General features: G+C 31.0%; 1 protein-coding gene across 1 annotated transcript in view; it reads left to right on the top strand.

Annotated features, from left to right (window-relative positions):
• The window catches only part of LOC143231011 (uncharacterized), a 52,718-nt gene that overhangs the window by 21,343 nt on the left and 16,190 nt on the right, over positions 1-15,185 (top strand). Inside the window, exons 6-12 of the mRNA XM_076465471.1 lie at positions 2,692-2,801; positions 7,811-7,913; positions 9,070-9,156; positions 9,948-10,038; positions 11,480-11,531; positions 13,368-13,477; positions 14,996-15,165. Coding sequence (XP_076321586.1) covers positions 2,692-2,801; positions 7,811-7,913; positions 9,070-9,156; positions 9,948-10,038; positions 11,480-11,531; positions 13,368-13,477; positions 14,996-15,165 — 723 coding nt within the window. The remainder of the gene's footprint in view (positions 1-2,691; positions 2,802-7,810; positions 7,914-9,069; positions 9,157-9,947; positions 10,039-11,479; positions 11,532-13,367; positions 13,478-14,995; positions 15,166-15,185) is intronic.

Raw genomic sequence — 15,185 nt, 5'->3', positions numbered from 1 at the left:
TTTCAGTGAAATTTGTTAATAACATCATACAGGAGTATTTATAATAATTTGAAGACTTTAAGTAACCCATCTTTTATATCAAAAAACAACAAAAAAACTTTGCTCCAGCCAACATGCTAGTGAATAAACCACTTTGCAAGTTTTTCATACAATTTATCAATGGATATATATGTGTGTGATTTCTACGTCAGAGTATAGATCACAAAACTTTTTTTCAAATTTGTATACAGAATATTGTTTGTAATAACAGTAAATGTTGTTTATGAATTTATATATCCTAGGTGCAACACAAGATATATTGCATCTTATTCAGGAACTAATCTAGTATGAAAGATCACACTATTTTAGATTGTTACATAGTAATACACTTGCATACATTTGAGTTTTTATTAAATTCAAAGTATAAAAAAAACACTGGTCATTCAAAAGTTAAGGCTTCAACTACACATTAACTAATTTATTAGTTGGCTTATTTTTAGAAATCTCATCATTTGTGTGTCCATTTTTCCTAAAATGTTTAGTTTTCTTTAAAGAAAACATTTCTGCACAATAAAGCAGACAAGGTAAGTTTCAAGGTCACATGCACAGTTTAAAAATTTGCCAGTCTAAATTACTGGTCATTACACAATGTGACAGGCAGCCTTTTCTGGTCAAACTAAAAAATATAATTCAAACCTTCACATATACACTGCTGGCCAAAATCTTAAGGCCAATGAACATAAAGAAAAAATATGCATTTTGCATTGTTAGACACAACCACTTATTTGAGTAGAGCTTCGAAAGATGAAAATAAGAAAAGGGAAAATAAAATAAACAACTTTTAGCATTTAATATCGAAAATGTGAATGCTATGAAATTAGCCTAAATACTAGCTACTAGTCATTTGTGTTCAAGCATTAGCATTGTCAACATCTCCCACTGACATCTCCTGTGTTAAACTGGGTAAAAACATGGCAAAGACTAAAAAGTTGACAGAGTTTGAACATGGCAGAAATGTCGAGCTGCAAGAGCAAGGTCTCTCTCAACGTTCCATTGCTGGTGAGATTGGGTGTAATAAAACTGCTGTTCCAAATTTCCTAAAAGACCCTGAGGGATACGGAAGGAGAATTTCAAGTGGTCGGCCCAAGAAAATTTTGCCAGCGTTAATCAGGAGGATTCGACAGGTTGTCCAGCAAGACACCAGCCAATCATCGAACCAGATTAAGGCCCTTACGGATGCAGAATGCAGCTCAAGAACAATAAGATAGCATCTATGAGAGAAAGGCTTTAAAAACTGTAAACGTCTTCAAAGGCCACACCTCCTTCCACACCACGAAACAGCTTAGTTAAACTTTGCTGAGAAGCACCAAACATGGGAAGTAGAAAAGTGGACAAAGGTTTTGTTCTCAAATGAGAAAAAATTTAACCTGGATGGTCCAGATGGCTTCAAACGTTACTGGTACTATAAGGATATCCTACCAGAGACATTTTCTACACAATGCAGTGAAGAAGGTTCCATCATGATCTGGGTTGCTTTCTCCTTCTATGGAACAATGGAGCTTCAGGTTATACAGGAGCATCAAACAGCAGCTGGGTACATTGACATGTTGGAGAGAGCATCCTTATTGACTGAAGGCCCTCACTTGTGTGGAAATGACTGGATCTTTCAGGAAGACAATGCTTGCAGGACAAAGGAGTTTTTCATGGCGAATAACATGATTCTTTTGGACCATCCAGCGTGTTTGCCTGAACTGAATCCCATTGAAAATGTTTGAGGGTGGATGGCAAAGGAAGTCTATAGAAATGGACATCAGTTCCAAACAGTGCGTGATCTTCATGAAGCCATCTTCACCACTTGGAATAACATTCCAGCCATCCGTCTACAAACACTTATATCGACCATGTGAAAGCAAATGTTTGAAGTTATTCGCAATGATAGCTGTGCAACTTACTACTGAGACCTCTTGTTCGGAAATTTCCTACCCTGTTGAGGACTTCTTAATGGTATGGTCTTAAACTTTTGACCAGCTAGTATTTAGACTAATTTCATAATGTTCACATTTTCCCTATTAAATGCTGAAAAGTTTTTTTTTCTTCCCTTTTCTTATTTTCATCTTTCGAAGTGGTTGAGTCAAACAAAGCAAAATGCATATTTTTTCTTTATGTTCATTGGCCTTTAGATTTTGGCCAGCAGAATATGTATAGTGGAATGTTGTATTTAAGACATGCATACTCAGAAATTCATTAATGTGTACTTGTGTGACGGTGAAATAGTTGTAATTAACACAAATACATGAAAAGCATATAATTGTAGTCAATTGTTCACAATTGAATTTATTTAATACATAAATGTAATTGTACCTAATCATAACATGGATGTTTGGATGGTTTTGCAACTGAAAAAATTCAGCTTTGGAATGTGAAATTGAAAAGTCAGCTTGAATGCATGCAAATATCACATCATGTTCGTTTCACTTTTAAGTTATGAGTGCATTATTTGAGTGATGGCAATCCATAAGCATGGATGTTAGTGGTGAGGTCTGCTGGCTGGCTACCTTCATTCTGGTCAGTGACTGTGAACTGTGGATGGCAGCAGAGAGCCTTAGCAGCTTAGCCATAAATACAGATTGGTTGTAGTGGTTTAGGAGAGTGTAAACTTATGCAAAATGAGAAAGTTGAAACAAAAGAAATGAATAACTCTGTTTGACATAGGTAAGACTAGCTGCTTCAGAAGCAACCAGAAAGTTTTTATTGTCTTGTTCTGCTGATGGTGACCAAGAAGTTTTCTTTCCTGAACTGCTACCACAGATGTGTCTGAATAGGTAAGCATCACAATAGTAGACGTAATGTGATAACATTGTTGATATCAACCAAAAGTGTTGTTATTTTCTTGTCACACAAATGTTTCTGAAGAGCTGCATATTTATCACTGAAACATTTAGCAATTTATATGTATATAAAATGAAAAGTTTTCTCTATGATTTTATTAAACATTAGATAAGTAATTATATTGGAAATTTATGAAATTCAGACATTTTTCAGTAAAACTTTGTGACTGATAACAGAAAAAATCATGTAATTATTTAACCCTCTGTGAAAGGGTAGAGTCAAAGTAATCATCATAGTAGAACATAAATAATTATACACACAAAGCATACTATGTCTTATGGCTAAGATAATTTAACTAGACTTGTAACATAATATATAAGTGCCTTAATATGATTGAGTTACTTAGTCAGTATGAACTGAGTGATAGTAATAATGAATTGCATAGACTGAATTATTCAGGTAGTCTTATCAGAATGAGTTAAAATATGCATAAATTAGCAAATAAAGATCTTTAACTACTGAAGTTATAAATAACCCAAAGTTGAACATCAAAGAATTATTGTTTTGTGAAAAAAATAGATGAGATACGAGGGTATGGCAAGTATGATTAGCTTTCTGGTTCATATCTCCATCAGCGTAGAATGTTGCAGGTTATGAAATTAAATTATGCCTTAGTAATATCTATGCTATAAATTTATATGCAAAAACGGCTCGTTTGGGTTGAGAAAATATTTTACATAAAAAAGCGAACAATGTTTCAACCTTCTTCGGTCATCGTCGGGTTCACAAAGAAAGAGGTAACTGACTGGAAGCTGACCACATGTTTGAAAGGGGTTGTGTAACTGAGTGTCGGAATGTAGAGGGCGGTATTAGATGTTTGAATATATAATTTATTTATTTTATTATATTAATATAGGTATAAAGGCGTTCCTTTATATTGGTTTATTTTGGGTTTAAGTTGTTGTATAAGTAAGGCTTCTTTAATTTTGCGTTTGTTTATGTTTGTTTCTTTGTTTAGTATTTGAGTGTTTTCTATGGTTATGTTGTGTTTATTTGACTTGCAGTGTTCAAAAACGTGTGAAGGTGACTTATGTTCTTTGAATCTGGTTTCCATTTTTCTACTTGTTTCTCCAATATAGAAGTCGTGGCAGTTATCACATTGTATTTTGTAAATAATGTTGGTGTGGTGTTTGTCAGCGTAGTTTTTTACATAGTATAGACCTCAGTTTTGTGCCTGGTTTTTGAATAAATTTGGTATTAACTGGAATGTCATATTTTGTTACTAATTTTTGCCAAATGCTGATTATTTGTTTGCTGATGTCAGGAATATATGGTATACAGCAGTATATGGTTTTGTGATTTTTTGATTCGTGAGATATATTTACTTTAGTTGGTTGATTTTGCTTTCTGTCTTGGTGTGTGCGTATAATGTTTTCTACGGTTTGTGGAGGAAACTTATTGATGTTGATGAAGTATTGTTTTATTTTGTCTAATTCATCGTTAATTTTATCTGGTGAGCATAGTTTTATGGCTGTATTTATTTGGTTTCTTAATATGTTGAGTTTTTGTTTTGTTTCATGTGCTGAGTCCCAAGGAATGTATAGTCCAGTGTGGGTGATTTTTCGGTGGATTTCTGTTTTGAATTGTGTTTTGGGTTCTTGTAATTTTGAGGTTAAGAAGTGATATTTGATTGCTTTCTTCCTGTTCACATGTGAAGTTAATGTTGGGATGTTTCGAGTTAATGTGATTGAAAAAATTAAGTGTGTGTTCTGTAGATCTGAATCCCGCAACCGTGTTATCTACATATCCGTACCAGTATAGTGGTGGATGTAATGCTGTGTTAATTGCTTGTGTTTCAACTTGTGTCATAAAAATATTGGCTAGAACTGGTGATACTGGGTTGCCCATGCTTAGGCCATTTGTTTGTATATGGTTTTGGTTGTTGAACATGAAGTTTGTCTTTATTGTGGTGAATTCTATGAGGGTTGCTAACTGGTTACTGGGAATTTCTATAGTTGGGTTAGGGTTTCGGGATATAGAGTTCTAAGGCTATCTTGCAGGCTTCAATGGTTGGAACTTCTGTAAAGTGGGATGTAACAAACATAAACAAATGCAAAATTAAAGAAGCCTTACTTATACAACAACTTAAACCCAAAATAAACCAATATAAAGGAACACCTTTATACCTATGTTAATATAATAAAATAAATAAATTATATATTCAAACATCTAATACCGCCCTCTACATTCCGACACTCAGTTACACAACCCCTTTCAAACATGTGATCAGCTTCTGGTCAGTTACCTCTTTCTTTGCGAACCAGACGATGACCAAAGAAGGTCGAAACATTGTTCGCTCTTCTATGTAAAATATTTTCTCAACCCAAACGAGCCAATATTGCATATAAATTTCTCAACAAGTGGGTTTCTCTCGACATCACTGATTATGCTATAAATGTATAATTTATGTTGACTTCACCATGTCACAGAGGGCTGATGAGAAAATCTAAAATAGACACTTCAGTACAAACAAATCATGTGATATAGGGAAGTGAATGTTGAGAACTTAAATATATTCTTTACAAACTAATAACATAAAATATATATTAAATTTTGATTTATTAACTGCATTTTGATTCCAAGTTTCCTGACAGATATTGATAATAAAGTATTTTAATTACATTTTGAATTTTACTAAAACTTCATGACATGCTCACTTTACCTTACCTACATTAAGTGGGTTAAGCATCCTGCTAATCTGAAAGTTTCTGCACAACACTAATTTTATTCCCATCTTTTTAACATGATATTTAAGTTTTATGAGACAATGTAACCTTTGCACCTAAGACATTAAAAGTAATTTAAATTAGTTTGAAGATTTTTTTTAATAATGTTGTAACGTCTTATTTCTTTCTATTTTGTTTTAGTAGCAAACCATGATTTTGACATTTCTGCATTATAAATCGTGCATATTAAACATGCATCCTAAATCCTCAGATGTTTAGTAATAAACTAAAAATGGCTTACTTTTTCAAAGTTTTGATAGCTGTTTTATGTTCCCCGTTTGGATGTGTTAATAATATTCTTTCTGTAAAAATCACATTGAACAAATTTTACACAGAGTTCAACAAAAGTCATTTTTGCAAAAGTACAGTTCTGTTCAAAAGTATTTACCTCCCCCCTGCAGAGTTTATACATTTTGCTGGTGTCTGAGTTTGCAATCATGAAACTTTCAAATCTGACTGTGTAGATTCTAATTATAATCTACTCAAAACTGCAAAAGCTAAAAAACACTGATATTAAATATGCTAGATTTTCAAAGAAAATTAGAATATTCCCCGTGGCATAAGTGTTCAATTCCTTTGCTACAAGAACCTTAGTCAATTCAGATGCAAAATATCAGTTTGAAAGGTCACAAAATTAGTGTAATGGTCTCCATCTGTGTGTAATCAAAGCAGTTTAACCTGACTTATGAGTAAATAAATCTGTTCAAAAACTCAACTAGTGATACAATAAACCAATTATGAATACCAAGGAGCTTTCCAAACAAGTCAGGGATAAAATGGTAGAGAAGCACAGATTAAAAGAAGGTTATAAGAAAATTTGAAAGTTGCTAGTTTTCCCTTTGAGTGTGGTGAAGTCCATCATTAAAAGTGGAATCTTACCCAGTCACTATCCAGATTAGACTGCCCTTCCAAACTAAGCAGATAGACAAGCAGAAAACTGGATAAAAATGCCACTGTGAAGCTAAGAGTGACCTTGTAAGATTTATATAGTTTCATGTCTGAGATGGAAGTTAGTGTTCATACATTGACAATATCCCAGTCTCTACACAAAGTTGGTCTGTATGGGTGAGTGGCAAGAAAGATGCTGTTACTGAAAGAGAATCTTCTTGCATCTTGTATAATATTTTCAATAGAGCATGAACGTGATGCTGTAGACATATGGGAGAAGGTTTTGTGGTCAAACAAGACAAAAATTTAGCTTTTTGGCAGAAATTGAAAGTGTTGCATCTGGCAGAAGCCCAACACATCAAGTTATCCAGTTAGCACCATCCCAACTGTCAACCATGGTGGTGCCACCATAATGTTATAGGGATACTTCTAATCAACTGGGAAACTTGTCAGGATTGAAAGGAAGAAGGATGGTGCAAAGTACAGGGGAATTCTGGAGAAAAACTTGTTTGAGTCTACCAATAACTTAAAACTAGCATGAAAATTCACATTTCAGCAGGACAATGACCCAAAGCATAAGACCAAAGACACATTGGAATGGTTTCTAAAGAAGTAAATGAATGCTCTGGAGTGGCCCATTCAAAATCGTAATTTGAATCCAATGGAAAAATGTATGGCAAAACTTGAAGATTGCATTTCATCAGTGATTCCCAACAAAACTATCAGAAATGGAGCAATTTTGACAGTAATAATGAGCAAAAATTCCAAAGTTGTTAGAGACATATCTATAAAGATTTGCAACAGTAAATGATACCAAAGATGCATCCAAAGTACAGACTTAATGGGCTGAATACTATGCAATCAGCAAATATCATATTATGTATTTTCTTTGTGGGGTTTACTGGCATTCATCATCTTTCACACAAGTGTTAAGTTTGATCATTAGCATTTTAAATAAAAACTAGTTTATTAGAAACAAGTTTACATTGTTTGTATTTCATTAAAATGTGACATTAATCGTAGAGGGTAAATACTTTTGTAAGGCAGTGTATCAGATATCATCTATGAAGGATTGTAAGAGTTTTGTATTGATTCCACTGTAATCTTGAGCTGGAGTCTCGTACATGTTTTATTGGATAAATTGAAAGAAATGGGGTTTTATTTGTCCTTTGACCATTTATAACCTGTGACTGCTCACGTTATTGTGTAATTGGAAATGTGTTTTTAACTTGTGAAAATAGATATGTGCTTGTTATATTGATAATGTTTTTGAAAATATACTATGTGATAATGGTAAAACAATTATGCTGATTGTAATCTGTTTCAAGGTATTATGTAGCAGAAGGAGTTAGAATTTATTCCCAAGAAACCTGGAAGATAGTGGCAAAAAATGAAGGCAGAGAACTTGTAGCAAAATACATTGAGCATATGGTAATTACTTACTTAGATATTATGAAACTCTATCTTGAGTTCTCACATGCAGGTTTATTTATATTCATATAATTTCAACATTAATGTGCATGTTCTGTAAAAAGTTAATGTTACTGATGTTGCTGTTTTTTATTATTCTTATTGTTTGGAAAAAATTCATAAACTTCTGTAATTGTCTTTCAAAAATCATTTTTTCCTACATGTGCAATGAAAAGAAAATTAAGGTTTCTCTATGTTTTTATAGTATTTATGGCAATATGTTCAGTTTTAAATTTGTCATTAGAACTGGATTGCATCATTTAAATTCTATAAAAAGTAAACCAACAAAACTTAATTTCATTAATGGGAAATCTTTGTTAAGAAGAATAATTGTTTACTGTCTGTTTGCTTTTATATATTAAGATTGTCAGTAACAGTTTTTATTATGATGTGAATACAAGTCAAGATAAAAGGTTCTAATTAAAATTAACATAAAAACATATGAAAATTTGATATTATCTGTTGACATATTTAATACATTTGTAGCCCATTATTGATGAACATTACTTGGTTTGGACTTTGAAATTGTATGTTTGTTATTTTTTGCTTTATTTAATTTTTGAACTATTTATTATAATTTCTGTCATAGTTGTATTATTCTTAATTAAGACTATTCTATTATGATTATAATTTATTATAAATGTGTTTCATCATGCTTTCTTGATCATCATTTCCTTTGTTCCAGACTTTATCATTCCTTGACAATTCAATATTAGACTGAAAGTACATATTTTAAACAGCATATTATTTATTTAAAGTAATTTATATTTTCAGTTTTGGGTCTGTCATATTCTTGTGGCACTAGGTTGTTAAAGGAAATGTTTTACACTGAACTGTCAAAGTTCTAAAATAAACCAGAAATTAAACTAATTTCATCTCATTCAAGTTTATTGAATGAATAAACTTTTGGTTTTAAATCTCGTCTTGTAGTTTTAAGCAGTTACAAAGGTAATCTTTATATATATAATCTTTTCACATATTTATTTCCATATGATGAAGTTTCTTCTTTATCAGTAGATTTAATAATATACATTTTATTTTTGTGTAACTTATTTAAACAGTTATTTTAAACTCATTGTAGATTGAACAAAGATTTTGTTACTAACACACTTTCCAGGTAAATTACTATATCTCTCAGACACAGGCAGATAATCACGCAGTTCGTGAAGCAGCATGTGCTTGTATTGCTGAATTGGCTTCAAAGGTATTGTGTCTTACTTTATTAGCATTTTGTGTTTGATAAAATGTTTTCTTACAAAACATATATTCATTACTTTCATTTGGCAATGCTTTAAGTCAATTTGATAAAAGGTGTTTATAATAACATTCACTTGTTTTTTTTCTATCATTTTATTTTGTAAGTGAATATTGAATCTTGTATTTAATTCATGTTACTAAGTGTCAAAATGAAAGATATGGTTACATACTTAAACAGTGAGTACAGGCTATGCTCTTTATTAACTATACAAGTGGAAGTTAAAGTGAAGTACCAGAAAGATTTAATAAAGAACTATTGTATATCAGTTAATGTGGTAAGTCTTACAACTTGTTATTGTGGCAGTGAATAGCTGACTTAAAGTTAAATAATGAAACTTGGTTTACATGTGTATGTTAATCTTTGCTGGATTTTTGTAATTGTGTTAAACAGACAACCATTATACTCAGTATTTACAAGCTAAGTGTTGATGAACAATGAAGTTATGACATTTTCACATTATGTCACTACTTTGCTCTTTTTCTAGGCCTAAGTTTGAAATTGTTGACTTAATATATTTTTCTTCATAATATGATTCTTTTCTTTCATAGTTTTTACACTTCCTTATTGAGGATGGTTTAATAAAGTTGATTTTTGTGTTGTATTTCGTAATGCTGAACTGTAATTAAAGAAATGTGCTAAACTTGAATATATATTAACTTGGAATATCTAGAAGTTATTTCTAATGTAAAAACCTTCATTTTATTTCTGTTTAAGAGTTTTGTAAAAAAATCTTTTAGATAAAAAGACAAGCTGTAGGCCCACATGTTCAAAAGTTGTTGCAGACTTTGGTGATTTGTTTTCAAGATGATAGTTGGCCAGTGAGAGATGGTAAAAGAATGGCTTCTAGCTTTATTTCAGTTAATGACAAGTTATATGCATAAAATTGGCCACTTATGATATATTTTAACATTGTTTTAAGATCAAAAACATGTTTCTTAAATTTAGGACTTGCACAAACACCAAAATTGATATGCCAGTATTTCATCATCTACTTTTTATGCCAAAGATATGTTTTTGCTTTGTCACCTTTCAGCACTGAAGAATATCTGTGTATATGTTTTAGTACACTGTGCAAGCTTTTAAATCTGTCTGAGAGATGAATCATAAACTACTTGCAAAAAAACACAATAAAAACCACATTCCTGTTATTGGGTTACTTGAAGATGACCTAAGAAGGTTGAAATGTTCCATACTTTATTTTAATTAAAGTGTTAATACACATACCAGACATGTTGAGAACACATGACTGTTATTTTTATTTTAAAATTAAATATTAGTGAAGAATGTAGCTCTATATTCATAAAAAAAAGATAAAATTGAGAAACATCCTGTGAGTGTTTTCTATCTGTAGATCATGTAGTTTAGAAAATAGAGTAAGATATGAATATTATGTATATATACATGGATATACATGTTCTTGTCTGCTTGGCAGGCTAATTTCAAGATCAGTTGTGATAGTTGTATTAAATTTAAGTTGTATGAATCCAGATAAAAATAAATTCATCTCTAGCTGTTTGTAGTAAAGTGATATTATACATGATAAAATGTCATCTACACAAGTTTATGATAATGTATGTTCCCAAAGCCTCAAGCCAGTGTAACGTATTTGATATTGCCATACAACATGCAGTTTTAGAATTAACTGTAATATTTTTATTTTTTGAAGTCTTGAGTAATTGATAATGCATCAATAGTTGCTTATATTATTCTTATTTAGATCTCATGATTAGAAATTAACTTTTGATACTAGAAGTAAATATGTACCCAAATGTGTATTGCTGTAGATATCAAATTATTTCTGTTAATGTCAAAGTAGATTGTGTATCATGTGTTAAGTAAGAGTTATGGTGAAAACAAAGAGAATTTAGGATGTTGAAAACCTGAAAGAAGTTGTGTTAAGAGTTTTTTAATTATCAAGGTATCATAATAAATCGTAATTTGTTATATTTAAAATTCTCAGTTTAAGAGAAATAAAGTATGTATTAATTGTCAGAATTTTGTATCTGAAATTTGCTTTATTTACTTGTCAGCAAATACCTTTGATTATAAATGTGCAAAGAATACATTTTAAATTAGTTTCAGTTCATAAATGAAGTACTTTTAAGTTTTGCAGAGTAAGACAAATACATCAAAGTGATTGAGTAAAGCCAGTTAAGAGTTTTGAATTTTTGACATTACATCATCAACACACTAAATGTTTCAAAAGAGTTGAATAAAAAATAACATCTGTTCTTACAGTAATTAATTAAATGGTGTTTTTTCATTGCAGCTGCCTGTCTAGCAAGTGGAAACTTTGTGTTATGTTACCCAGAAGAAGCGAGGTAAATTCTTTACACTTAAGTTTGTATCAAGATCTATGTGGTCCACTATAAGCACAATTTTAATAAGTGTGAAGTAAAACATGTAATCAAGCACAGTGTTGTGTATGTGGTTGGGATATTTTTCTGTGTCAATTGATGTATTCCTTTATTATTTACAGTATTTATTAATTACATGAACATTTTATTTTTCATAAATCTAAGTGGTGTCTACTTTGTAATCTCTCTTTCTCTTTGTGTGCATAAACATAAATTTAGGTAGTGCCTGCTAAAAGGAATGTCTTCTGTTTACACATAACTGTTGCAATACTTGGTGTCATCTGTGCCAAGCACTGATAACAGTTTTAGTGCAATATTGTATATCATTGTATCTTCAATTTAAGCAAAAGCAATCTTAACAAGCCTAAAACATATAAGCTTTGCATTTGTTTGTATTCATGATGGACATGTGAGTCCTGAGTGCACACAAGTGATTACCCAAATGTACTTATGTACATCTTCAGCAATCAATGTGTTAAGCAAGAAGAAACGAATAAACAAAAGTTTCTGATTCAGTGATGTGTATTGCCTTCGTGAATATGATTTATAATGTGAATATTAAATATGATTATTGTATACTAGATAATATTTTGTTTGTTCAATTATTTAAATATAATTTTTTTAATTAAAATACTTATCAGGCTGTATTTTACATTGAATTTAGTTTATCATGATTAATATACGATAGAGAGAGAGACTTGTATGCTGCTTTTGGTATTCCAGTGGCGTTTATGATCATTTTGAAAATTGTTTCCGTTCTTACCAGTTATTGGATAATCATTAATACTACAATTATATGTGGTTTTGATCAACTTTTTTGCACATGTTAAGTTTGAAAATAATTAGAATTAGTTTCAAGAACTTCAGATTTTCCTAGATTCTTTAACTTGATGTGTTTTAATCAAGAAATGTGTTTAATGCAGGGTTTTTGGTCTTTAAGAGTATGTTTCTTTACATTTACTATATAAAAGTATTTAAATTTAAATATGAAACAGTTTTGAAATAAATTACTTTTATGGTCCTTGTTTTTTATCACTGAATTTTTCCATAAGAGTACTAAAATTTGGGTATGTTGAAATGTAATGTTATGGTAGATTTAAGGAAGCAATAGGAACATGTTATTGTATTTAAATGTCTTTTTGGAATACATTTTTAATCTTAAATAATTTTTCTAAACTGTTTAGGCACAATTTTTATTCATATTTAGATTATTTATCATTTTTGTTCTTGTTTATATTCTTCAGAAGAAAAAAAAAAGACTTGGGTAAGTTACATGGACATAACACATTGTTGGTATATTAGATATCTGTATTCAAATCACTTCTAACTTCACAAAATTAATGTTAGCTAACTCAAAAAAAACATGTTTCTTTAGTTTCTTCCTGAAATTATAAACAAAAAAAATTTTAGACATAAATTCTTTTAAGATTTTCAAAACTGTTTGATATTTTGATCACAACTGTGATCTTTAAATATGTTTCAATAACTGAAAACATGCAATACTTTGAAATTAAATGTACATTGGAATTGCATTATATTTGAATATAATTTATTATGCACTTTTGTATCTTCTAAGTAAATTATTTTGATATTTCTATCAAGTATCAGATTCTGGCACATTTCTGGGGTTGTTTTATTTCCATCACAGTGAGCACATACTAGATGAAAGGACATACTTTCATAATAGAGTAATAAATGTAAAAAAAGTAAACAGAAATAGTGTGAAAATGTTTGGAGAAATGTATTCATATCTTTGGGATTGTTAATACTAGATTTTGAATAAGTAGTGCTTACTTAAAGGAATGTGATGGACAAACTATATCCACTGTTCTTCACAAATCTGGAGGACTGCATATCATCTGTAAGGCAAGGTGCAGCTGGGGCCATAGCCAATGTTATCAGAGCATATGGTGAGTTATGAACTGTACCATTTGTAAAGATATTTTTATGGCAATAACCAACAGATTGTGTATAGTGTCTGTATTTTCTAATCTGGTAAAATATTTTAGAGTAATAACTAATAATGTTAAAGTATATAGTGAGGGTGTCTCTGGGGGAAATAATCATCATTATTTCAGATAAATAGTTGGTTAAGTCTTAACATTATTAACCGTGTAAGCTGACTACACATCTTATTAACTCCTCAGTTACATGTGTACAATACTCCTTTTTATACACACATTTAAAATGCGACTAATCATATGGCTGCTTTAACATTATGAAAGTGAAGATGTTGACACACTGTAATGAGTCAGAAAAACAAAAAAAAAAAGATTTTATCGACTTTCAAAGGTTCTAGGTAAGTCTTATTCATTTAGCAAGAGTACATCATGTTTTTTTGTACTAGTTATTTAATGTGTTTATTCATCAGAATCTTATTAGCATGATGTTAAAAAAACTTCAGTCATTAGTAAACACTGATTACTAATTGCTGGTAACTCAAGGGAAAAAAAAGACTGAACAAATTTAAAGTAAAATAGAAGTCACACTTTATTTCAGTTGATTGATTACTTTAGCTGAAGTCAGGGTTTGACTATCTCCAACCATACCATAGATAAACTATTCATCCACTAGTTCTGAAAACAGTTATCTGAAATTTGAAGAAGAAAGCATGGTCTCAGTGGTGTTTCAGACACTATCTGTGATAAACCATTTGGTTTTTTTTCATAAGTTGCATTCATTCTGATCTCTACACTGGACACCTTTGTGATGAACATTGGCTGTATGTTAGTCACAATACTTCTGGTCATGTAACATGTTAAGATCACAACACTGCTAGCCATGTAGTATGTTATGATTACAAAATTAAATAGTACATTACTAATTAGATTGACAACACTCTAACCTATTGCAGTTTAGAATAACACTGTTGGGCATATAGCAGATTGAGTTCTCAATACTACTGGACATGTAGTAAGATAAACAACACTTTTAGGTATCTTGGAGTTAAGGTTCATAACACTATTCCACATGTATTAAGTTTTGTCTATAGTGCTGCTAAACATGTGGTTTGTTAGGAGACATTTTTTTCATATTACGTATTCAGGTTTTTGCATATTGTTTGGCATATAATAGGCTCGATTAACAGTACTATTGGGCATGTAGAAAGCTGGTATGACAGTATTATTTGAGTATTTAGTAAGTTAAGTTTATAGCACTGTTGGGCATGAAGCAGGTATTTATGGGTATGTAGTAGTTTTGTGTATGTAATGTAGATTAACTTACAGCATTTAGGCATTAGAAGAGCTGTAATTATTAAGGAGAGGAGGCATGGATGACAAAAGTTTGGGAAATGCTGTTATACATAACTATTAAAGTTTCCCTCAACTTTAATTAAGTATCATATTAACATCGTATGTGGAGCTTAGCATTGTGTTATCCTAACCACAGATAAAATTGTATTCTTACAATATAAATATTTGTGATAGGAGAGGACTCCATGAAGATTGTGGAAGGAAAGATAAAGAGTGGCTTAAAGGGGGTAGCCAACCAACCAGTTGAATCAGAAAGATATGCAGATGTGGACAAAGGACCGGCTACTTTTAGTGTTGTGAAAAGGTTACGTGACAATGACATGGAATTGCACACCGACAAACAGGTAATTGAGCAAATTAGTGA

This window comes from Tachypleus tridentatus, chromosome 10, assembly GCF_004210375.1.
Source record: "Tachypleus tridentatus isolate NWPU-2018 chromosome 10, ASM421037v1, whole genome shotgun sequence".
Lineage (NCBI taxonomy): Eukaryota > Metazoa > Arthropoda > Merostomata > Xiphosura > Limulidae > Tachypleus > Tachypleus tridentatus.
This window is presented reverse-complemented; position numbering and strand designations above follow the sequence as displayed.